Source organism: Pygocentrus nattereri, chromosome 16 (genome assembly GCF_015220715.1).
Source record: "Pygocentrus nattereri isolate fPygNat1 chromosome 16, fPygNat1.pri, whole genome shotgun sequence".
NCBI classification, from domain to species: Eukaryota; Metazoa; Chordata; class Actinopteri; order Characiformes; family Serrasalmidae; genus Pygocentrus; species Pygocentrus nattereri.
The window spans coordinates 8737362-8764096 of NC_051226.1; the positions used below are offsets into that span (position 1 = coordinate 8737362).

At 40.2% G+C, this 26735-nt stretch overlaps 1 protein-coding gene across 1 annotated transcript in view; it reads left to right on the top strand.

Moving 5' to 3' along the window:
- Positions 1 to 26735, top strand: part of si:dkey-112m2.1 (transmembrane protein 132C) — a 173145-nt gene that overhangs the window by 73294 nt on the left and 73116 nt on the right. The window contains exon 3 of the mRNA XM_017714233.2: positions 18903 to 19046. Within this exon, the coding sequence (XP_017569722.1) occupies positions 18903 to 19046 (144 nt within the window). The remainder of the gene's footprint in view (positions 1 to 18902; positions 19047 to 26735) is intronic.

The window sequence follows — 26735 nt, forward strand, 5'->3', positions numbered from 1 at the left end:
CTCAGAAACTCCATCAACAGCCCTCAAATCAGCACAGCTAGAGGCATGTTAAAACATGAATCATAGGTCAGTTGGAAATATCAAAAGTAGGTGTTGCATCTCAGAAGCGAAAGAAATCGAGAGCAACATAAAGAGGGGATGTGAATTGTCTGCTTTTCTGTGGTTTCCCCTAGTTGAGTAGGTCTGGACTCTTCTCACTGCACCAGTGGAGGGCCCTGTCCATTAAGTCAATTTTAAATATCTCTAAGGACCTATGAGTGACAGGTAACAGCTCCCCTATCCACATACTTTAGCTTCAACCCTTCTGCTTTACTCCATGTATTCTAAATGCCGCTGAAGCTCACCTCTCTGACTCCCAACTGCCAAGACTGATATACTTTTGTATTCTTACAGACCGCTTTTTTTGACTGATTTTTATTCTGTCTTGAAGTTGAATTTGCTGTGGTGGAATAGATACAGTCTGCATCCCTTTCCTCAATTTAAAAGGTTAATTGAAGCTCATCTATGAAGACTCGCTCTGTAAAAGCAGTAGCCAGGTTGGAACTGCGCAGTAAATGAGCGTGAGTGAAGTGAGGCCGGGTTATTGGTAGAACTGTCTGCCTTTCAGTGGCTTTGCCTTCTCTGACCTACCCTGCCCTCACTGAATTGTGTGGTATGAGAGGCTGTGTCCATTCTGTACAAAGCCCTGATATGATCTGAGCCTGTGGACTGCTTGCATTTGAACATCTCCTCATTTGAAGTCTTCAGTGTTTTTGCCTGCTCTCCTCACTCACTTTTTTGTTCTCTCTGTGTCTTCTGTAAAGGAGAGCCCTGCTGTCAGTAGTGAAATTGAGGGCAGGCCAGTACTCTGCCACAGATATGTTAAAAAGACAAAAGGAACAAGGCAGGGAAAAAAATTGAAAAAAAAAGGAAAAAAGGAGCAAAAGACAAAAGTGAGGGTGGAAAAAAGGAAGAAAGGACATAGGAGGCATTACTCCACTCTGCTGGAAGTGTGTTTCTCTCTTTGAATTACCTTAATGAAAAAGATGACCACAGAGAGCCTTTTAATTTCACTTTGAATTGACCCCTAGGCCATTTATGCCCCTTCTTTATCTGGGCAATTCATTCTGAATTGTAATGGAGTACAGTTTTTGATATACTCCTTAGTCATTTCTAAAGCAAAATGGTTGTTTTTGCTCAGATGTATTTTATTTGATCAGTGCACTGCCTCTAGGAATCTGCTTTAACTCACTGGGCCAGGAAACAGGTGTTCTAGCTCCTTTTGCATAACCTGAGCTAGAGGGTCTTGTTCAGGTAAACAGTAGCTGTGCTCCTCTGCTCGGCTCCTACAAATAAGAAAAAATAATAACGTGAACATTTACAGAAATGTGTACGTATAATAATGTCTACAAAACAGTATATCTAGAATTGCTGAGGCAGTGTTTTCACTGGCTGATAACTTGCCATAGTGGTCTTGATGCTTCAATGGCAACACATTGTTCGGTTTAACAGTTCTTCTGCTGGAAATGAATTTTCTAGTTTGGTAATGCAGTCTTTCACACTTTAACTGAGATCTTACACATCCCACCTTTTCTGTCTTCTGTCTTCGGTTTGAGAGCAACACTTCACTCATTCCTCCAAACTCTTGGCAAATGGTCCAATTTTCAGACACAAAAATATGTTACATGTTAAATTGTAAAGTTTTTCAGAGGAATTCCCGGCATAGTTATAGTAGCTAGCTATGAAGGACCAGCTGGGTGAACCGGTTTGCTACAGTGCCACCTTGAAGCACACAATTGCTGTAGCTCTAGTCAGCTGAGAATACCAAAGACAGAAGCTCACAGATTGTGAGTGAAGCCACTAAATAATGAGCTCTCCCTGAATTTGCATTTGAGCCTCTGTTTTCCCCTAATGGACAGTTTAACGTCATAAAAGTTTTGATTTTGAGACATTCACAGGGTCCAAGAGCTTAATTCGGGCATCCCTGACCCCCCAGGACCCCCTGTATTTTTGCACCTTACCCAAATGTACATTTAGTAGTGTATATAGTACTGTGCAACGTGAGGGACCACTCTTGATGTCTTTAATGTTCAGTCAAAACAACCCTGTTGTTTCTGTTCATCCTTCCACTGTGAGAAGTCTCAACCCTGAAAGGATGTGAAGCTGCCAGAAAGTCATAACTGTGAAAAGAAAACAGAGAAAAAAAAAGGTATAAAGAAGCTGCTGGTGTTCTCAGAACAATGGACTGTCCACCCCAGGGTTCAGACCTCAGCATCACTGAATGTGTTTGGGATCACTTGGATCACAAGAAGCAGAAAATGCAACCAACTTCTAAGACTCAACTTTGTAGATGTGGAAAATATCCCTGCAGATTTCTTTGAAAGACTAAAAGCAAGTCTCCTGAAAAGAATGGAAGCGGACATAAAGGCAGAGTGGTCATACTTAATACTGAAAAAAAACTGAAACTATATCTACTGGCTAAGGCTTCTGTGTCATTTTTTTTGAAAAAGAATTTTCTGTTTTTTTTCCAGAACTGAAAAGTGAATAACATGGTGGGAAGTTATTCCATAAGGGGTGAAGTCAGAGACTTTTACACAATACTGTACTCAATGCTGTAATCTGAGTGTTTATTTATCCCTAAGAACCATAGCTTTCTATGATAGAATGTCCATGTGGCCTTTCTGTTCCACACAGTAAGCTTAGCAATGCTTAAAGAAATTTGCATCTAACTGAAGGTGTGAGGACACTTTATCCTGTTTTTTGCACATATGATGTTGACATATGATAAGAAAGAATCATATGTCCCAATCTGAATACAGCAGGAAGATAACCAGCTTTACCACTAGATTCAGGATTTACAGGGTATTTTACTTTAGCTCATCATCTGATATGAAATGCCACACGCAAGCACGCTGCATGATGAGGCTGGGAGCTGACTGCCCCAGCACTCTGTATGGCTGTTCGTGTCATGCAATGTATAAAACGCCTAGCCAAGGAGGTTACCATCAAACTGGAATCATTATGCTAGCAGAACACACTCGGACCATTGTTGTCGAGGACGATTTAAATCAGCACTTGTGTTCTTTCAGTTGCATGACTGAAATCCACTTTGCTGTATGAAGCAGACATCTGCTCACGGAGCAATGATACTAAAGAATAATACATGTGTGGGTAACGAGGAAATTAGACATAGCTAAGAAATAATTCATGCAAGGCTAAAGTGAGAATTTAGTCATTCTGCTTGATGCATGCTCACAATTACAGTGGAAGGTAGCTGTGGCTCAGGGTGTATAAGCGTGATATTCCTGGAGCCTGTTTTTTTTTTAGACATCTTGTGATAGCTTGAGGAGAAACTTGCCATATAGGGTTGTCACATTGCCATATCATCAAAGTTCTGGTAAAAACAATAGTCGAGTCACCAGACTGGCATCAAATTTGTGAGGGAAATGGTGAGGGAAAATGGAGCCTGTTGCATAGAGTTTGCTGCTTTTCTCTGTTTTCTGAAGAAAACCTTGTATCTCCAAAATGACAACTTGAAAAAAAAGGAAAAAAAAACGACTTTTATGTGAGTCAGTGGAATCAGACATGTTTCCAAGTCTTTTTGGGCCAGTTCTTTTGGTCCATGCTTCATAAAATTTACACACAAAGTAAAGGGCAACAGGCATTTTCAAATTATGCCAAAACTGAAAAACAACAAAAATGGAGATACGATGTTTTCTTTCGAGAGCAGCATTTTTCATGTCTTCATGGAAATGGAGATGTTCTTATGTAGTATGATAAACTACATATATACAAATACTTCTAAATAAAATATGATATATGGACGAATGCTTTAATTAATCAGAGATTTTAAGCTTTGTAAGGTAATGAAGAAGAATTCAGGTGTATGAACAGCTTACATTTTAATACAAACTCTGCTCCAATGGCTGTTTTATGCCATTTTCATGGTACTGTTTGTGTTTTCCTTTGCGTCATTTGTGCACAGAGAACTGTGGGTAACCAGAGGCCTGGAAGGATACATCTGATGTGTCTTTGAAATCTCGCAGACCGTAAGCTGTGTTTCCGGGCTGTATACGAAGGGTCCTTCACTTTGGAACGGCCTGCTATGACGTAGAAGCCAAGAAATGTAGCGTACCTCGGCTGCAGCCTAGGCTTTGGAACGCAGCTAATATTACAATACTTGAAGACATTTTCATGATACACAATATGCACAATCACAGTATTTAGTTCTGGGATTTGATTAGCTGGAACAGACAAAAAAGAAGCAGTAGTCCTACATTTTAAAAATACTACCAAAGGCTTTGAGGACACTGATTTTTGTTCAGTGTTTCACAAAGTGTGCTGCACTAAATCCAGTTAAACGACTAATCTGTCTTTGTGATGAAGCACAAAGCTGGTCAGCAATGCACATCAAGTATAGTATCACAATGCTGAACACCATAATAATTATATGACAAAAATACAACCAAAGTGTCAACAAAGCTTCACAAGACATTAGACACAATTGGCAAGTATTGCCTGGTTTGCAGTGGAAGGACATTTAAAAAATGCGTATTGGTTAAGTTTGTCTGGTCATTTTCATCAGCAAGGTGTACAAAAACCTCACTGTGTCATCCCATCATTTCCACAAGTTGGAAGCAAAAAAGAGCTAGGTGACACTTGGCACTAGAGGTTCACAAGTCTTGTGTGAGTTAGTCTTGCAGAGACTTAGGGAGACCTATCAGAGGGTCTGGTGTGTTTGAGAGTCTGCATTGACTAAACCCAAATCTTAAGAAGAGTCATTTTGTCCTTTCAACAAAGATCAAGTTACCTTGGAAGACACATCATTTTATGTCCATTTTACCATCTTTGCTGTAAATATGACTCAGTATGTGTTATTGTAATAGTATAGGCTAAAAAGTCTAAGCGAAAATGCAAACTTACTTTGCTCTGCTTTAAGCTTTAGCTCAGCTATAGCCGCTTTTCTCACATATCTGGTGGGAAACTTTTCCTCAAAAGTGGAATAGTTTCTTGTAAAATGTCTCTCAATGCTCAATTTTTACAAAGTTTCACAGATTCACAATGTTTTAGTGTTTGACGGTTTCTCATTGCAGATTAAACATATCAGGAAACCAGCTGGTGTGATTATAAATGCAAATAAGTCCCTTCGTCTTCGAATTATCAATGTTTGTCTTAAATTTTTCTCTTTGCCTTTTTGTTAGCTTCTAGCTAGGCGAATGTTTAAGATGGTTTGTTTATTGTTACAACTGTGTTAGAATGATCGGAGCTTTATTTTACTGCAAAGGAGGATCATTTTACATTTGCCTAAAAGTCTAATTCTGCTGTGGAGCCTCAACATGGCAGTAAAACAGTCGCATGTTGCAGACCCCTGGTCTAAACGGCCTGTCTGATCTTTACTTTAGATGATCTATCCCGTGATGCTGAATCACTTTTAGCTAGGCTACATCACCTTTGTAGCTAATGCTCTGGGGCAGGTTAGGTTCAGGATGATCGGCTATAAAAAACTCCTGGACCAACCTTAGTTGGCGGGGTATACTGTTGTGGGCTAAACAATATGCTTTCGTGTACACACACAGGGATTGTGTATTTCATTCGGGGTTGACAGAGAAAATTGTTCACTGCTGTCACCAAACAAATTTGTCAGGGTTTGCCTAAGTTGAATGTGTTTTGTGAGACAGGCCACTGGCAGAAAAAAGCAAAAAACCACCTTGGTTGCACCTTGCTACCTTTCAATTAGTCATTTCTCTAGCTAGCTTGTTTTGCTTGTTGCTATTGATTGTATTCTGGACATTAAAAGACTACTTTTGGGTTGAGTTTTAGGAGTTTTCCCTTGTTTGTGACAGGTTTCCAGATTTTTTTTCACAGTCCAGCAACAAATGCCTAACAAGTTGTCCCCTGAGATGTATTCTCGTTTTAAGACCATATCTGGCCCCATGAGGTTACCTTTCAGTTTGGTTGTACTTCTGTTTCTAGTTTAGTATATATAACTTCAGGAGATGTAGGGCTTGGTCTCCGTTTTCTGTTGGGATTGTAGGTTTCCTTGTCACACATATCAAATGACCTGACCCTAAACCAAATGGTAATAGAATTTGAGGGCTCATCCTGAATGTTTCAGAACTTTGTGCAACCTTAGTACCAAACTATATTGCAAAATGCAAGATTTATTTTCCAGGTTCTCAAGAATCGTGCTGCTTAATTTGTGGCTTCTTAGCAGTTTCTGTTCATTTTTGTTTGGAGTAGTTATTCTTGTAGATTACTGAGCAGCTTCTTCCCAGAGTTTTCTTATTCGGTGATAGATAACTCACCTCTTGAGACTGTGAGTCTGCCAGCTGTCTGAACAAACGCTCTGGAGGCACCACTTCACCTCCTCTTCCTCCTCCCCTTCCTCTTCTCCGTCTCAGAGACAGAGCTCAGGAAAGCTCTGCGCTTTTGTTCGCATTGATTAGATGGAGCTGCGTGAGTTCCTCCATCAGTCTCATTAATGGGCTCCATTAGCCTGGCTCCCCAGGCGAGGAGAGGGCGAGTTAGTCAGATGGTAAACACAGATGCGCTTGAAAAGGCAGGTGACAGTTCCTCCCTCTTAGGGAACATTCTAATAGCAACCACACCGCACACTTGTCCATTCACTCATTCCACACTGCAAACATCTCTTAGCCATCAGCACATCATAGAGATATGCTGGAGCAAAGCCACCTGCTAGATTCCACGGATCTAAATCAGTTTGATCAGAAGATTATGAGGGACATCACACTGATCCGCTGAGCTGATATAATCGCACCGATTATCGGTTTGTGGCACATCCACGTGAGGTCAAATCCAAGGAAAAGCCAAACTACAGCACCGTGTCATATATCCTGATTAACAAATACAGCAAAGAACTCTAAAGTTGTCTGATCGTCAGATTGATTTGTTTATAATGTACTGCATGCTTCAAACCCTTGCTTTTTCAAAGACTACAGAAAGGCCTGGCAGTGAGCAATCTTAGTGAATATTCAAGAATTCTATGCTATTCACATTTTTATAGTAGCTTGTATCATCTCATTTCCAGTGTCCAGTTTTCATCTCTTTCTGTAGCCCTCTTTCAGATTATTTGGAGGACAGATTTTCATTTGGACTTCATGGTTTCCCCTAGAAATTAATGAGTGGCCCACCCAGTGATCCCAATGGCTTGCCTACTGATCCCATCAATCATTTTTCCGCAGCAAACAGGCAGACCCGCTGCAACAAAAAGACACTGTTGTCAATGTTTTTGATTGTTGACTTCTGTGCAGTGCTGCAGTTCTTTTTTTTATATGTTCTTTACATTGATTGGCTGTAGGCCTGTGTCAATGACCGAATGATCTTACTCAGGAAACTGAGTAGAAAGATAAACTCATCTATGTTTAGTACAATAAATGTAAGTATTAATGTAGGATATCACATCGTCCAACAAGATAATATGTTCAGTTTTGTTCACATATGAGAATACTAGTCTCTTACTAGGGTTTACATGAAATAAGTCAATAAGTAAATAATGTTTTTTTTGTTGTTGTTTTAATCAGAGGTAAATGTGTTTTATCATCACTGGGTGCAGTTACCACAGTAACTCCGTTAACTATCATTGGGCCCCAGGCCCTGGATGCTTAATGAGCTGCACTGATTGCCACAAATGCTTCATGAGAATTCATGCTAGCATGTGAGCTATGTTTCAGCTAAGCCCTAGAAAGGTCATAAAGGCTAGGCTAGTGATTAGGGATATGCAATTTAGCTACTTTTGATATTCAAGTATCCATAAAAATTTATGAACAGTGGTGGAAAAATAAGAAAAAATGACTTCGGCTGACATTAGCACAGAGCTGTAGACTTACCTTTTTGAGCTGACGGTACCAGCGTACCAGCGTGCAGAAGAACACATGGTAAAACTTGCCTTATTATTCGAAAATAAGACCGAGAAGTAGATTTTGAAGTTTTAGGAGTAACGAAACTAATGTTATCTCTTCAGATAGCTAGTGAGCTAACAGAGCTAAGCAGGACAGCACTGGATAGTGATGAGGACTCGTCATCACTGTCCAGTGGATGATGCTCATATTAGTTTTTCAGAGAAATATATTTTCATCATTTATATCTCTGCTAACATTAGCTAGAGTAATGTAGTTAGCCTGTTTAGTGCCATACCCAGTCATACTCACTTTGCTTTCTCAGTCATGTCCTTAATAGTGTGTCCTTGGCAACAGGCTCACGCTAAGGCACTCGTAGTTTCATAGCAGCCGAGTGTAATATACTATACTTAACTTGCAAATATGAGTGAACTGATAGTCCTGTTAAAACATGAAATTGTCTTTCAATTAATTTTATTACTTCAGCTTTCAAATACTTATACCCGTACTGTAAAACATAACAATTACACTAACCTTGTGCAGGTTCAGCTTATCACCATGAATACTAACAGAAAGGCAAATATGCATTAAGCTATGAAATTTCTCAGATAATAGATTATCGGTTTTATCTAAGCTGCTTATGTGTCACTGCCCATTTAATGTAGTGGAGTTGTTTTAATTGATGCCAATACATTACATAAGGAAGAATATTTGATGTAAGTTAACCAAACTAATTCACGAGTAAGCAGAACTTAAAAAACGTTTCTTATTGAGGTGTTGGCGTTAACCTTACTTGCTGCAGAAATATAACTCACATATAAACATATTTAAGGTTGAACTTTTGGAAGTTATTGCATTATTTTTTTAAGTAAAGTCGACTAATTGAAGTTTACAGTTGAATCGTTAACCAAATATTTGAGGATGACCAACGCAATCCACCAATAAAATTCTGCATATGGAATAAACTGACTTTATTTGTCAGTATCCACTCTCCTCATTAACGTTGGCTTGTGCTCTTTTGCGATGGAGAGAACCCATAATAACCTGCCTAGGCTAAGAGTGTGTGGCAGTGTTTGGCCAGAGCCCAGTATGTTCCTCTATCAGTGTCTCGCAGAGGCGCTGAAGCACAGCTCCAGGCCCGGATATTACATTCACCTCCAACCCAACAGGGACCCCAGCTAATCACCTCCTCATTATTCTAGCAGATAGAGAGAGACTGAGGGGAAAAAAAAGAGAGTTTGTGTGTTGGGTGTGTATTTGTTTTCAATGAAAATTGTGTGAGCGCGCAAGACAGACAGAGACTAAACGCTTGGGTAGAGATTAGCTTAGTCTGGTGAGGACTATGAATCCGACAACATTAATCTCATTTCCCATTTGCCATGTTGTCATGCCCCAGTACGTTTAACAAGGACGATAATGAAAAGAGTGGCATCGGACTCATTAATTAAATTAGCTCTCTTATCCGTGCATCTTGCCAAGTCCACTCATCACGGCTCTGATTAGCTTCAACTTCCTGGATTTTGCTCAGGCGGACGCAACACATCGAGCATTTTATTTCAAATTGCCTGGCCTCTCGCTGAGCTCGCTTTTGACGCTCTCTAATTCAGTTGTGCCCCAGGCTACAGGAGGTCCTTCGCTTCCTGGGAGAGCAGAGGAAATTTCTTCCTGTCGGCCAGTGAGAGTCATTGGAGAGTAGGACGTTTACTTTTGATGGACTTCACCTGCACGACTGCAGAGAATTAAAGAGTGCAAGGACGTCAGCCCCCCCGAACGCAATTTCGCCTTTCTGAGACTTTTTGGATAATTCAAGGAAAATCCATTTAGCTGTTTAAAAGGAACTTGGGAAATCTAATTTCTTCACTTTCTCATGAATGGCTTCGAAATATGCTGAGGCTTGGCTCACACCCACCTCTTCGGACCTAGGCTTGTAAGTCTAAGGCTAATGCTTTTACTGAGGATTTCTCCCCATTAAACTAAGCTATCAGGAGAGCAGTAGATATATTTGAATTCACCTGCTATCTGGGTGTGATGCTTCATGTTCAGACCTTTCATTTACTTTCCTTAAAGGTCAGCTCTGTCCAGGAGCAGATCCTACATTTCCTTTCTATCAGATAACTGACAGGGGGTGTTAAAGAGAGACTCACCACTGTTCTTTACCTGCACTGTTTTACCATCTCTCCAGGGCATGTCGCTAGAAGAGGTTAAGATCAGGATATTATATTCTTTTTATCCCCTGCTTCTTCAAACCACTTGTGATTCTGTCATTTTAAATATTAAAAGCTTTTTTTTTTCTGGTGCTTGTCGAACATGTTAAACGATCTCTGGCAAATATTGATATTTTGCGTTTCTGTTGAAGACCAAAGCCCTCATGCTTTCATGTCAGTATGAACAGGGAGCTTAACCATGTTGGTGTAAGAAAGAACAACACAGACAGGCTGCTCTTTGAGGCTCATTGATTTTAAATGTGCAGCTTGACATTTGATGTCTCTGATACTGTTGTCATACTTGCCATCACACCTGTGTGTGTATGTTGCCTCTAGTGGGGATCTGGGGACTGCAGTACCTGGGGTGTGTGGATCAACTTCTCCTGGGAATAATCTTTGGGTTATTATCTTAAAGCTTTATAACAGCAGGAGCATCTGTAACCCATTCTCGTGCGTGTTGATGTTGGTCCAGCTGGGGTGATGCAGGCTGAATGAGTGTGTGCGGAGCAGCCAGACTATCTCACCCAATCTCAGACAGCAGTCTAGAGGGAGGCGTTTTCCCTCCCATCCATTCAGGCAGCCTTTAAATCAACCGTCTGCCCAGCACATGCCATCAGCCTTTAGGTCTTCATTCAGACTTCCATTTCTATCCCCTTCACCCACAGCGGGCCGCTCTAATCAAAGAGCTTATAGGTAAGTCTGTTCACTCAGCGGCAATCTTGGCAGCAACCTTGGGTAATTATTTCCTGTCATAGAAGGCCAGACTTGTATGTACTTGAATGGAGAAAAAAATGTCATGCTACTACACATGTACAGTACATCACAACCTATGACAAGGGATGCTTTTTCCCACTCAAGCCTTTACCAACAAGTGAAGTGGCACTGTTTATTGAAGAGTGGGGCTTCCCATTATATAACTGCCTTTAGCATTGCAGGATATCCCATTCATAACCTAACCCAGAAGATGTCCTTATCCCTGTGGTCTTCATCCAATGTGAAAAACGTGCAAGCAAGAGAGCTCTGTGGTGCTAGGTTCGAAGTGCTGTGATACAGCATTTGCTGTATCTGGAGATATTATGTTATCAGTCATACTTATTTTGTTAAATGAGCTAATTAGCTTATCTGCAGTAGCTCAGTTCAGATTATATGCACAATGCAGCTCAGTGACAAGTTAAATTTAGAAAGAAATGCAGTTTAACTCACATCTGAATATGTTCTTCTCTGCCGTGTTGGCCAGACAGCTGTAAACAAACCTGTGGTCCTTGCTTATATCTTAAGGCATTTTAGGAAAGAGCCAATGCATTTCTCACAGAAAGGCCACAGAAAGGGCATATAGAAAAGTGGGACACCCTAGAGCAGGCTTCTCAAAGCCAAATTACCCAAGGGCCACTAGCCACAGGGTCTTTTTCAGCGGGTGAAAAAATGCAGCGGGAAAAATGTCCATTTTTTAAAGCATGAATTTATCCGTGTAACATTAAATAGACACTCATCTAAACACACACACACACACACACACACACTTTCTTACCCGCTTCTCCCTCAGGGTCGCAGGGGGTGCTGGAGCCAATCCCAGAGGTTCATCTAAACACAACTTGGTTAATGTTTGTTAGCAATTTCTCTATCACCACAAACCATTGGATTGGATTAAGCAGTAGTGCTAGACTGCATGTGAAAAATATACAAATAAATAGACAAAAAAATGATTATTTACTAGCATTACCATTTGTACTTTGAAATGGCCTTTTGTTTTACTAAACTGTATACTCGTCTTTTCCAGCTGGACCTTCATCAGGCTGGTAGATGCCTCCATGCCTCCCCTTTCTTACCTGGATGTCGCATTTGGATGATTTATGGTTATGGCTTCTAATTTTAGGATTTTAGTCCTGTGTCTCTTTGTTAAAGAGACCAAGTGAAACAAGCAGACTCGCGATTCAGTCTGTATTGTGCTATATATGAAAAGCAAGTTCTTTGCTATTTTATGTTGAGAAACATTTTTCTTGAATTGTTGCACTGTTTGCCTGCACAGTCTTACACAGAGTGGTGAACCCCTCCCCATCTTCACTTCTGAAAGACTTAGCCTCTCTGGGATGTTCTTTTATACCCAGTCATGCTACTGACCTGTTGCTAAATGACCACTAGGTGTTGGCTCAGCATTCAAATTTTTTTGGAAATGGACTTGTATATATAGAAGCATGTGCATATTGTGGTAAGATCACAGAAAGGTGGGACAGATGTATTTCTAGAAAAAAGTGACATGAATGACTGATCTACAGCAGTAAACCGTGCAGTTTCAATTGAAAAGATATCGTTTGGGTTGGGATAGTGTAGTGGTTAACACCTCTGCCTTCTACGCTGTAGACTGGGGTTCAATCCCCACCTGGGTAAAACCTACATTACACCAATAAGAGTCCTTGGGCAAGACTCCTAACACCACCTTTGCCTGCCTGTGTAAAATGATCAAACTGTAAGTCGCTCTGGATAAGAGCGTCAGCCAAATGACATAAATGTAAATGCTTTCCAGTAACTTTGTTTTATGCATATGAAGATTAAAATCTAGCTGAAATGGCATAGAAATGTCATTTAGAATAAAGTTCAATTAGCAACAATTGTGAAAACATTTTATGACACTATTAAACTGTTTAGTAAACGTTATCCCAAAAAATGTTTGTGGCATCTACCATTATTTTTCCATTTTTATTTTATTTAGTTCATTTTATGTGATCTGCCTATGTTGATACCAGAGTACAATGAGTTTAGAGCAGAGTAATCACAGTAAATCAATGTTGATATCTCCATTAATGTTCTGTTATTTTCTAAGCACTTAGTAGTTAATTAGTGAGCATAGACTTTTACTCTGGCACTGTGACTCCGTTCCACCGTTGTGCTAGAATTGTTGCTTAGTGACCTTGATTTCTGCACCTACGACATGAACGCATGTTTATTTCTGGTCGCTCTAGCCATTGCTACAGCCGGTGATACGTAAGGCCCTGATGTCTGTGGCAAGTTCCTGTCATCCACTCATTGTCAAATGAACCAGACATTTCAATTAAAATGTGCTTTTCTAAAATAATATTGCAAATGCTCTTTTCTAATATTATAAGACAAGTAATGTCTTGATTATTATTGATGAGGAAACCTTAATGCTGCAGATTCTTTCCAAGCATTTAATTTGATGAATTATACCATTTTATTCCTTCAGTTTCTCACTTGCTGCTTGTTTATCCCACCTCATTTCTGTGCTCTGTGCGAACTTTGAGACACACTGTGTGCTAATTCAGCCATTTACCGCAATTAAATGCTGTTTTGGGTAGAGCTGTGTTAATCGTGGCCTCAGGCCTGCTCTGTTGGCCTGGTTAAAAACCTCCATGTTTGTAGTATATTTGTGTATTTGTCTATGAGAGGGTGTCTGCTGCGGTGTAGGTGTGTTTGTGCTCAAAGTGTGGTTGTGTGTTTTCATGAGGGATTCCTATCACGTGCGGGGGGGATGAGAGTGGTCTCTGTGGGTGGACAGAGAGCTGCAGGGGTTGGAGCAGAGCCAGTGTTCGATGCTGTCTCTCTCTCTGCTCATCTTCCCTCCATGAAACTCGCACAGCAGAGAGCAGCTGAAGAAGAGCGTCTTGTCTCTGCCTTACAGCAGAAACAACAGGAGCGGACACTTCCAAACACATACTGCTCACCATCATTGGCTTTTTCCCTGCTGCACAGTGTCCTTGTGTACTTTCTGACACCAAACAGAACTGCAGAAATACAAAGATACATGGATAGATAGATACAGGAGGGGAAAACCATTCAGACAGCACTGGTTTTGTAATTTAATATACTTCCAGTGCATATATCCACTTCAAATTTACACACAATGTTTTTTTTGTTTCAACCTAGTAACTGCAGATAGAAACACAGTAAGTATTCATTTGTAAGCATAAACTGTTTAAAGAAAACTAAAGTAATAAAAAAGAAAATTGATAGGGGAAGAAGTGCTCAGACAAATGTCTTGCCATTTATTTCGGCAACCAAGGCGAAGGTGAAGGAGCTTCGTGAAGTTCTCAGGGACAACATTACCAAGCAACTCTCCAATGGCAAAATGTGCAGAGCCCTAGCAAAACTGTAACAGCCCATGTAAATACAATTGGTTCAGTAATATGCAAGTGGAAATTGGAAAGAACCCTAACTACTCGGCTTTGGTCAAACGAGTCGTGTGATTTCACAACATGCTCTTAGATGAATGTTAAGGAAGATAATAGAGAAGCCAGCAGTCACTCGAAAAGAGTTGCAGGACAATAAAAAGTGAAATGCACTGCAATCATACCCATTCGTGCACATCACACAAAACTCCTCTGCTAAAAAACGCATAGAGATGAATGTGTAAAAAACACTCAAGCATTTTTACAAATCAGAACTCTTTGGGAACCACAATTATGATAATTCGGTTTGTTATGTTTGGAGAAAAAAGGGTTGCATATGTGATCCCAAGAAAGCCATTTCATGTCAGTGAAGGAAACATGTATACAGTGATGTAATGGGACACATTAGAAAATAATTTCATCTTATCTGCCAAGAAACTGAGAAGATTTCAACAAGATAGCTCACCCAAACAGACTACCAAAATAACTCCTGACTGTGTTTTCTAAAAACAGAAGCTGCTTGCACAGCCATCTCGTCACTTGAATCCCATTGGAAGTTTATGGACGATTTTGAAATTCCACCAGAGGAACCTTGGGGAACCTTGGGGAATTGAACCTCATAACCTTGGGGAATTGAAGACAGTTTGCCAAGAGGAGTATGCCAAATTTGAACCACACTACTGAAAAAAGCTAACTGCGTCTTGCCATAGGCACAATTACCAACAGCAGCTTAGCAGCAAAATTGTAATATTATTAATTTGTGGTGTCTGAGTACTTCCTTTGCTGTCAGTCTTATTTTTTTTAAACAGCCTATTGCTGTTTATGATTATGAATACATACCTTTTGTTGATATTTGTAGTAGGTACAAAAGTGAAAAGGCTCTAGAATTATATATATATATATATATATATATATATATATATATATAGTGTGTGACAGTGATCAGTGTCATCTCTTTTCCCTCCTTGAATTAAATCAACAAACAATTTCAGATATGACAGTTTATTGATTCACTCATCTTATGGAATTCACATGAAAGGTGACATCAGGCTCTAAGACACTGTGGACAGCATTCTCCAAAGGGAGAAGACACGTGGACTGTTATGGAGTGGAATTTGTAGCAGAATCACAGTTGTGTGTACATCCAGAATGCACCCCATTTCATAATGTATCAGAAATCAGAATCCGGGGAATTGACTCATTATTTCACACGGCTGGTGGAGGCCTGTGATGGCCTGTCGGGATTCTGACACATTCTCTCTATCTGTTATTAAAATCCATGTCTCTCTCTCTCTCTCTCTCTCTCTCTCTCTCTCTCTCTCCTTCTCTCTCTCTGTCTCTCTCTCTCTCTCTCTCTCTCTCCCTCTCTCTCTCTCTCTCTCTCAGGTTCTCCTGACAGTCGTCACATTTGTAAATACTAATTTAATTGATACTCAGGTTGTTTTAGAATTAATGAGCTTGCATCCTTGTGCTGATGCATGGGGAAAGAGTGGCTCTCCTTAAATTGCTTTCTGGCCTTTGTTGCATCTCCCTCCAGAAATCATATTAGGCAGACCAGTCTCATTAAAATCTGCCATTTCCTAATTAACCCTTGATGCTTGTTTTCCCCCCGATTTTGTGTGTTTCACTTGAATCTGTACACTGTTGACAGACAGAAAAAAAAGTGGTCTTGCTGGTTGGTCTTTGATTGCTTGTTTTCATTTCAGTAATGCACATGTGGCATATTCTTACTGTAGAACCGATATGTAATGCAGCTTATGCACTATACACGCTTGTCTGTTCTGTTGTGCTTTCCTTAACTGTCAGCCTGCTGGAAAATGAAGCAATTATAGTGAGAAAGGCCGCGTTTAACATGGGTGGAAAATGAGTCCAGATGTATTCATCTCTGGCTATCAGAAAGCCCAGAGTCCAGCTATTACTCCAGATAGTGCGGCTGGCTGATATGATCAAAGATGGGACAGAGACGTAAGACCGAGAACTTCTTTGAACTGTGAGCGGTTTGTCGCACCATTATCATCTGGATTGCTGGGACTCGTTAGTAGCATTAGCTGCGTTCACTGCTGCAGACGGTTGCTGGGAGGTTCTGTAATGTTTTCTTCATGCTCTGCTCAACACACAACACTTTTCAAGGCCTAATTTTTTCATTTTGTTAATTCTGTGAATATGGGTTTGCTTCTATTCTTGCTTAATTTTAAGACTGTTTGGGTCCTTTCTTATGTGGACATTAGGCAGGCCAATTTGTCACGAAGTCTCGCAGAACTCTGAAAAGCTCTCCATGTGCATCGGGGTAATTTTATGTGACAAGGTGAAGAATAAAAGAGTAATGGGTGTATGATTAAGAGCGACGAGGGTGTGTGGCTTCTCGTCCTTCTCCACTCTCCTGCCCTGCTCTCTCCTTATAGCCCACTGCAGCAGTATGAGCAGCGGGAGCTGCAACTAACAGCACATTATGTTCACAGTGAATGAAAGGGCAGCGACTGAGAAGATTAGCAAAATAACTGCTCAGAGTGCTCCAGGGGCATGGAGCCTTCATGCCTGGCAGCTTAGCAGCAGTAAATACTGTATGTGGAGAACAACCGCAGGACCCTATAGCGAGACAACATTGATTATATGCAGCAAGAGGCACATATTCGGACGAATCTCAGAAGGTTATACGTGGAAGAAGAATGACTTGCTTTAGCATGTCCCCTCCAAGGCAAACGTATCATAAACATGCAGCATGCGGGGTGCAGTAAAGCCTTCACAGTTCTGTTTATTCTGACTTCCTGCCTAGACTAGGAGTGATCTTCACAGCTAAACTGCTCCTCAGTACATGATAGGGTTTTCAGACAGTCATATATTGAGTGTTTTAGTACACAGTAAGGACACTCCCAACACTTTTATACTGAAAGGATAGTAATTGTTAACATATGTTTTGAGCAAAATGTCAAAAAAAAAATCATCAGGTGAACTGGAATTTGTTTTATTGTTAATCTTTTTTAATTGTTCAATGACCAATCAAGAACGCATTATTGTCTCAATTATCTAAGACAACTATCTCAAACAAATATATAAGAGTTGGCCCTATCATTGGGAGATCGCAAATTTGATTCTTAGCAATGCTAAGATCAAGAGAGCATAAATGGTCTATGGGTGGATAGGATGTCCTGCCCTCCCCACATTACTCAGCACAGTGCCAGGCAGCAAGGGTGTCTGTTAACTGCTATAACACAATAGGAAGTTAATGTTCTCCTCTAAGCGTGGTGAGCTGCCCAATCACATTGTGTTAACGGCAGATTCTCAGTGGAAGTACAGGGTAGCTTGCACCCTTCCAGCTTTGCAGCATCATGCACTGTTAGAAATAAAGGTACTGTGCAGATACATTTTTCATTCGGTACAAACAATGTAAATGTTCCCTCAAAGGGTCAACAGTGGATTTTAGGTCCAATTGTGAACCTTAAATATGTTTTCTCCCTGTAGTAGAAGTACATATTTGTACCTTTTCATAACCTAATGTTTTAAGACAGAGCAGTAAAATAAAAGCGTGGAGACGAGACGGGGTGCGTGCAGTCAGTACAACTTAGAAAATATAATGTCAATGGATTATAGTGCAGTTATGTTCCCTGACAGAAGGTACTGATATGATCCCTTAAGGATGCCACCCCAGAGTTCTTACCTTTTATCTGATTGTGTGTGATAGAAAGAGACCAAACAAGTGACTGCAATTGGATATGAGTAAACTATAAAAAGCATAAACCATTAATCCTGAGAATTTTTCTGTAATGTCCTTCAGAGTATGGCAAGAATTTAATATGTACAGTTTACTTAATGAAAGTGTTCTTAAAAAGAGAATTCAATCATTCTCTCAGCCTCAAAGCTGCATTAGCCAACGAGATCTTGGAAAGTGTACGATTTGTGTGAATGTTGTCATCGTTGCAAAGGAAATAAACATATATGGATATACTAGTCAAATTCTATGGAAAGCAGGCTTTTCAGTGAAGTAGGATACAGCGTAGTTGTTCCAAATGTGAGTCTTCTTTACAGTTGCTAACTGTCAGACAATGCCTTTAGATAAAATATGCTAAAACATATACACAGTTGTGCTGAGTTCTGATAACAGAGTTCTGAGTTTATGATAACAGTGCAATAATAAAACAGTGACAGTAAAAGAAGCCATGTTATAGAAATAGCTTCTCCAAAAAGCTGTAAAATGCTGTAAAGGGCCAAAATGAATTCAGTCATTTGTCATTTCTACATGCTTTGCTCTGCTTCTGGATGAGTTCTGTGGTCATTATTATCATTTATAATTATAATTTTTACTTTCTGTTACCAGCAGTTTTACTTGCATAACTACTAAACTTTAAAATTAGCTATTCATAAAATGAGCTAACCATGCTGAATCTGTTCAGACGCTCTAGGACTTTGTGCTATTCCAGGCTCGGAATCATTTTCGTTTACCCTTTAATACCCAGTGTTTTCTGCTAATGTTAGCTCGAGCAGTATTATTGGCATGGAGAATTGTTTGTCAGCCTCTAGAACTGTTTGAATTTTGTATTTTACCTGATCATCATAAGCTGTAAGATATCTAACAGGCTGACAAGATGCAGCTGCACAACTGGCACACAGATAATCTGTACACAGGTATTTCATCTGCATCTATTAGTGCTGAATCAATTACACACATCTCAGTGTCTACAACATGGTGATCCTGTTACACAATGCACTTCCACTAAACCTCTGCTGTCTCTTTGTCTCTCACCCAGGGTGAAGTTGAAAGACGGCGTGGCCTTTTTAGGAGCGAGAGTCAGCAATCCTGCCCAGTGGACGGTCAGTCAGGACGTGAGAAGTGAAGGCCACAGAGTTGTCACGCTGCACTGCCGGAGAAAGGATGGCAGCTTTGCGCAGAGGTCTGTGTGATTCTCTGGTATTGTCCACTGACCATTCATAGTGTTAAACTGCTCACTACATTCCGGCTTTGAAAGCCCCATTGAGTAGTGTGAGCGCAGTTATCAGACAAGGAGAGCTATCAGAGAGTGACCACTTTATAGCTGAACTTTCTGACACTAAAGTTCAAAGTTTAGGATTTTAGCCTCAGGCAAAAATAGAAAGAATTGCTATTCTGGCTGAGGGTCTGACCCTTTGGAGCTTTGAAAGTTATGAATTCAAAGTTTCTTCACAGAGATCTGAAGGCACCAATCGTTTACTTGTCCTTTTGAAAATGGTCTATCATAAAAGTACAAGAGTTTCTATAAGATTCCTATACAAATCCTAGAACCTAATTAAGGCAGTTCTGTTTCGGGATAATGTCCTGATAAGATTTATCTACGCTACATTTACATCAGGCCACACAAATGAGCCTTAGTTAAGTAGATAGAAACCGGGTTTGCGTCCATGCTGCTTTTTCTGTGTTATATATAAAACAAAGGGATTTTCTTCTAGAACCTTTTGAGCTGATGCATGATGCATTTTTTTTAAAACTAAAGGGACAAACAAGCTCTTTTTTCAACATCTGTGGTGTAAAGACAGTATTTAGTTTTGTCATCTGTGGTATATTTAGCTAATGAAAGCAATCTATGGATGAGAATCTGGAATCAACCCTTTAGATTAGAACATTGTCGTAAGGATTTGATTGTGTTCAGCCAGGGGCTGATGTTGAATGAGTCGTTCTGGATCACAAACATATTGGACGGTGTACCAGAGAGTGCAGTTGCGCTGCTTCACAGCCGAATGAAGGGGGGTTTATACCCCTCTAGCTAATGTTTGGCATTAAGTATGGTGCCTGGATACTTTTGGATATACAGTGTAGGTACTTTCACTAACAGTTACTATGCTATGCAGTATTGAAATAGAATTTGAAACCCATAGCTCAGGTGCCCTAATATGTGCAAATTCACACTGTTAGAGAAGCGCTTTTGTGGTCATTAGGCTAGTTTAGACCTAACAGTTAGGAGAAATGGCTGCATCCTGAGAAGCGCAGTTTGGTCATTTCAGCAGTGAATGTGTGAGTAAAATACATTTGAGTCCAGCTTTCAACTTGTTTAACCCCTTTTTCCAGTGATTATGGTTTCTGCTTTAGTCATAAAATGCTTCAGCTCACTGTTAATCCTGCCAGAGCATATAAAAATGGGTTGTAGGCCACAGGGTGACCTTGTGGAGCAAAAAGGCTGAGAAACATCTAAATCATCACCTTTTACAGGACTAGCAAATATGCCAGATAAAAACTAAGTGAGGCAGTAGGATCATCTGTTTTTAACTATAACTGTATGACAGTATATGGTTTCACAAAGGGAAAATACATCACTCAAGCTTGAAGGACAATGCTTAAAACAACCATTGGCTGGATCAGATGCATTAGTGTTTTGTAAGGCAACATTAGATGCAGGGCCAGGAGGAGGTTTGGTGATCAAAGCTCTAAAGGCATTAATTAATCTATAAATGAAAAAAACACAGAAACCTTTAAGTATTACTACAGTTAAGGGTGAAGAATCCAAACCCAAACTTAACCAGGGGAGCCAGCCAGATGTCTGGTGAAGTTTATTCGTTGCACGTGCAGGTACCAGACACCTAGCCAGCCTGTAAGACAATGGACTGACACAGGTTGCAGCTGGACTGATGCCAAGATTAGGCCCAGCTTATACATGACAAATGACAGGTGTGACAACCACGACCATGCAGGGATAAAAAAAAAAATAAGCAGCCTAAAATACAACTTCAGGGCATGCACACACAAAACTGCATATAATAATGTGTAACACAGCACTAAACACATTACACAACAGTAAATTCCTTCAAGGGTAAACATGTTGTGTAAAACAAGCTGCTAAAAACTTTCCTGCCTTAGACTGTGGCCTCTCTACTCAATGACCATTCATAGAGCAGGCCAGTTCGATTCCAGTGCACTTTCCACCTCATAAACAGACTTTTTGCCTCTGCCAGCTAAGTCTAGATCTGTTTCTCTGACCGCTAGTGTTCCAACACACACACACACACACACACACACACCTTCTACTCTCATAAGGATTAGTAGAATGGGCTCCTTCCCTTGATGGACAGCTGTGCTCTCTACTCTTATAGGTCGTCCATCTCCTCCAGGGCTTCTCCCTGGTGGCATTTACATACGTAAATTAATCTCATGAATACGCAAGAAACCCCATTCCCCCTGACTGAATGAGAGACTGAAAAAAACAGCTCTGATGTTAATTAAGTGGAGATCTTTGTGCTTTACTTTCCCCCTGTCAAACTGCAAATACATTACTTTCAAATTTCCTGACATGTGTCAGTTTGTAGATTAGGTTCACAGGGGAGAGGCGCACAAACGCTATGCAGGCAGCTGGAAGTCATCACACACTCATTTTCAGCTAAAGGAGGAAAAAATGATGAACATTAACAGAATTTGCTTCTTTGCCTCTAGTAGTTGGTATAAATCATATTCTAATAAAGCAGAGTTATTTGATTATATTCTCTCATTGAAATTCTTATTGCACCTAATGTGTGGGTACCTCAAAAACATTCCTGTTAGTCTGACGTGCTTTCCCTTATTGAAATTTTAGTCCAGGGTGAGCGGAATGATTATGTTTTTATTTTATGTAAGTTATTGAAGTTTTAGAATTTCACCTTAAGGGTTGACTGGTTTATAACAGCATCAGAAGTATTAACAGCAAGTACTACAATGTGCAACACTAAATATTTAAATGCATGGTATGTTTTCCTGGAGCTAAGTGAAGTTATCACAGCATGACCTATGAAAAAACCCAGTACAACACAAAGTTCTTACAGAGAGCTTCGTTAGACTCTTTGGGTCTTAAACCTGCCTGTAATAATTTGTGAAATGCCATAGGGTTTGTGGAAATAATGGGTGTTTATTTAATGGGATTAACTATAGGGAAAGGGTGAGATGGAATTTGCTCTGTGGTGTAAGAGGTCAGGAGATTATCATGAAGTTTAAATTAGCCCAGCTGTCAAAGAAACATGTGCTGGCTCTGGCCTACAGGGACGAAGCCTCAGTAATGAGTTCTTGTGCTTCCTTTTTGATTTTTCACTTTCTCTCCACCATGTCACTAATGAGATTCAACAAGATTTGCCTTTTTACTTTCAGATAACAGAATTCATTACTGTGTTTCTGTGTAACAGTTCCATCAGATTATGGTAGATTGAAGTCTCAATTTAGCATGATGTCTTATTGCTGATATACAATAAGATTATGTATAAAGGACTTTAATCACATTAAACAGAGGTCAACGTTTCTTGAAAATTACTTCACCTCGAATTGCATTCTTGAGATCTTGCTCTTGTGGGTTCGGGGCTAGCTCCCCCTTCTGGAGAAACTTCACACTGCTAAACATGCAGGAGTAAATGAGCTCCAAAGCTATTGTCCTTGTACTTTACTTATAAAAAAAAAACATGGTGTTTTACATTCTTATAGCAGAGGCCCTCTGGAAAACAGATGCCTGTGGGAAACTATTTTCATAGTTTTACAGCTCATCTGTCACTGGGACATTTAAGCTGCACATAAAATGCTGAGAGTTTGGAAAATGCAGCTATTTAAAATTAAATTACTCTAGTTCGATTTCCTAACATGGTGATTACCATCTTGGATGCATCGTTATCAGCTCACTTGTCAATCATTGTCGATATCTGATTACATCATACAGGCCTAATGGACAACATCCACTGACATGCCAAAAAGTGTGGGACAGGAATTAGTACTGTGTAGGACCCTCCTTCTAACCCAGTGAAGTGCAGCAACTCAACATGGCATCAATTCCTCTAGTGGACAGAAGACGTCCGGAGGAATGTTAAGCCATGCCATCTAGGTAGCCACCCACAGCTACATGGTATTTGTAGTTCAGGATCTCGTGTGTGAATGAACCTCTCCACCACATCCCATAAATGCTTGATTGGGCTTATGTTGGGCAAACATGCAGACCACACCATTTGTTGGAACTCTCCTGAATGCTCCTCAAACCATTTCTGGACAACTTTGGCCCGATGGCACATTATTCTGCTGGAACATCCCATCATTGTGGGGGTAGAGGAAGTCCATGAAGGACTGCAAAGGATCACCAAGCAGTGAAATGTAGTGGTCACCGATCAATGATGTGTTTGGGTGCACCAGTGGACTCAACCCCTGCTGTGAGAACACACCCCACACAAGTATGGAACCACCACCAGCCTTGCCTTGTTGACAACTGGTGTCCATGGCTTCATGGGGTCTGCACCACACACAAACCCTACCATCAGCCCAAAACAATAGTACTATGTCTCATTGGACCATGCCATATGTTGCCAGTCCTTTAGTGTCCAGTTAGTAACCTCATGAGGCCAGGTGAGGTGCGGTGTCTGATGATGTGATGTTAATAGAGGCACTCTGGTGGGTCTTCTGCTCCTGTATAATGCTGCACTGACCTGTGGGATATACATGTGGCGTCTGCATTGAATGTGGATGTGATTTCTACAGAGTTGCTTGTGTGTTTGCACAGCCAATTGTAGCCAGACAGTGATCATTAGGCACCCGTGGGTGGCCACTGTGCTGTCCACAGTGGGTGGTGATGCTTTCTATGATGTTTTCCCTGTACACACATGACACTGTGGATTTCCAAATTTGGAAATACAATGTCCCATCCTTCTGGTGCCCACTATCATGCCTTGTTCGAAATCTGATAATTCATGTTGCTTTGCTGTACTGGAAAGTGTTCAAACTCACACCCATGATAAACACCTCACTACTTATACAGGTGCATGCATTCCCAAGCCATCCCCTGAGGTAATGTCACTTCATTGTCAATTTACATACTGCTATCCCATGACTTTTGGCAGAAAGTGTAGTAACAAGTTACTCTGTGTGCACTACTAAATATGAATGGAAATTATCCCCCTGTTGTGTTCTTTGAGAACACGTATTATGGTTATTCTGCTGTGCTTGATATAGTTTTATACATCATATGTGATGGCCATAAAAGTAAATGAAAAAACTGACACTATCGAACCAAAATGTATCATACCCAACCTGCCAAGGTCTATCACATTTACCACAGCATGTGTGTCAGACAAGAGATTACTGTAATGCTGGAGAATTCACAAGGTAAAAGCACACGGACCTTGCCTTTTAAAGTCCATTTCACTCTGTGTTTTCCTATGCTCTTTCTAGTGTAGCCTCCCCCTCTCTGTCTCTCTTCTCTTCTTCCTCTCCACTCCATCTGCCTTATTCTGGGAGGCTGTGGAAGGTTTTTTTTTTCTTCATATTCCTCTCAAACGGTGTGTGAAATGAAAGGATCAGTTCCTCCTGGAAGGAACAGGCTTGCTACCAATGAGGCTCTCATGTGGAATTCAGGAATCCACCGCCTATCCCTCCAACTCCACCCCAGCTCTCTCTCTGCTAGAACTCCACAAGAGTACAGCCAGCTTTCTTCTTCTCCTTTGTAAAGACAAAGTGAATGTAGCCTCCTTAAGACCAAGAGCACTCTTCAGTGGTGGGAAGCCTTTTGATTTGTGTAGTATAAAATGTGCTCTCATGCTGCCTTCATGTGCTGTCAGACGTATCATAAATAAGAGTTTCTGGCCCAAAAAGTTCCTCATGCATGTCCTAGTTATAAGTGGAAGTTATTCCAATGCTCATGTTTTCAGTTTTTAACTGTTACAAACTTTTAGCTTACTCCTCATGCTGGAGGGAAGGATGGTCTCAGTTGGCAATTTTTGGAAATTACATAAGATGCAAGGAGTAGAGGTCGTAAAGGTGGATGACTTCAAATATCTTGGGTCAACCATCCAGAGCAATGGACTGTGTAGAAAAGAGGTGAAGAAGAGGGTGCAGACAGGATGGAGTGGGTGGAGACGAGTGTCAGGGCTGATGTGTGACAGAAGGATAGCAGCAAGAGTGAAAGGGAAGGTTTACAAGATAGTAGTGCGTCCTGCTATGATGTATGGTTTGGAGACTGTGGCTCTGTCTAAAAGACAGGAGGCTGAGCTGGAGGTGGCAGAGATGAAGATGCTGAGATTTTCGTTGGGAGTGACAAGGCTGGACAAGATTAGAAATGAGCAGATCAGAGGGACAGTGAAGGTGGAGCAGTTTGGAGATAAAGCCAGAGAGGCCAGGTTGAGATGGTTTGGACATGTGTTGAGGAGGAATAGTGGATATATTGGGCAAAGAATGTTGGAGATGGAGCTGCCGGGTAGAAGGAGAAGAGGTAGACCTCAGAGAAGGTTTATGGAGGTAGTTAAGGTGGACATGGAGATCGTTGGTGTGAAAGTAGAGGAGGCAGTGGATAGGGCAAGATGGAGGCAGATGATCCACTGTGGCGACCCCTAAAGGGAGCAGCCGAAAGAAGAAGAAGACATAAAACTGCAACTCTATTTTCAAAAATATCAGCTGTGTGATTATTTCATGAGAAGTGGACCAGTAGGAATGATACCAATAGGAATGATCCAGAATTACTTGAAATATAGTCTTGTTGCATTATCTTACATTAAAAGTTAAGAAAAGGTTAGTTTCTCCTGTAATGGAGATACATTTTGGAAATACTAGGTTTTGTTATGACAGTGACAAATGTCAGCTTAGTGGTCACTGATTGGGCCATAGACATTTGCTTACAGCTGTAACAGTTGATTTCTGTATGTAAAATATTAATGCTGGGACAATATTGAAGAAGTAATAAATCATGACAAAATGATCTATAAATATCTGTTTTTCAATAATTTCAACTACCTGTTGCTCAGAGTCAGTAATATTCAAACTGGTTACAAGAAAAAATAATCTACTAAAGGGATCCATTTCTTCTCCCTCTGCATCTTCTTCCTATATTGTAAAAAAAGTGCATTGGACTTGATGTGAAGGTTTCAATGCGTTATGCCACTTTCCCAGTGTGCCTTCTATGAGGTTAATGTCAAGCTGTACCTCACAGTATAATGTAATAACACCAACCAAGAGTAAAAAAACGTTAAAATACTTACAAACGTTCTTATAACTTTTTTTTTTAAGATTCAGGTTTTGATATTTTAAATACTTTAAATGTTTTATGCCAGATTTTTTTGCTAGAGTACAAAGGTGTTAACAAAAATATTTTTAGTTGAATGTTTGTGCAACTTATATGTTGCAAATGTGTATTTGCATTTTAAAAATGCTTATTTGAGAGATTCTTTGCATATACAGTTCAAAAGTTGGTGAATAAATATGTTCATTTCCTTTTTTTTGCATATGTTCATATTTATAGTTCTGATAAAATTACTCTCTGTTGAGTTGCATTACTTTTACAGTTGTTCTGTGAAAACACAGGGATTTACTATATTTTAATTACTGCTTATTGCTGTAAGTGCACATCATCTACATCACAGTAATCGCATTGCCAGATGACTGGAGTGTACAGTATACATTATACATTTGCTATTTTACTGTTATTTACTGTTAATAGGGTTCAGTATAGTACAGTAAAAGTAATGCAACTAGTATCCATTTTACAGTATAATTTTACAGTACATTTTTTAGAGTGTGCATGCAAAATGCTTTCCTTACCAGGAATTATCAATAAATCTGTAGGTGCCCCTAGCTCTGTACATTTTAACATTTCAATTAGATAACAAAGTAGAAAATGCCATCCAGCTAA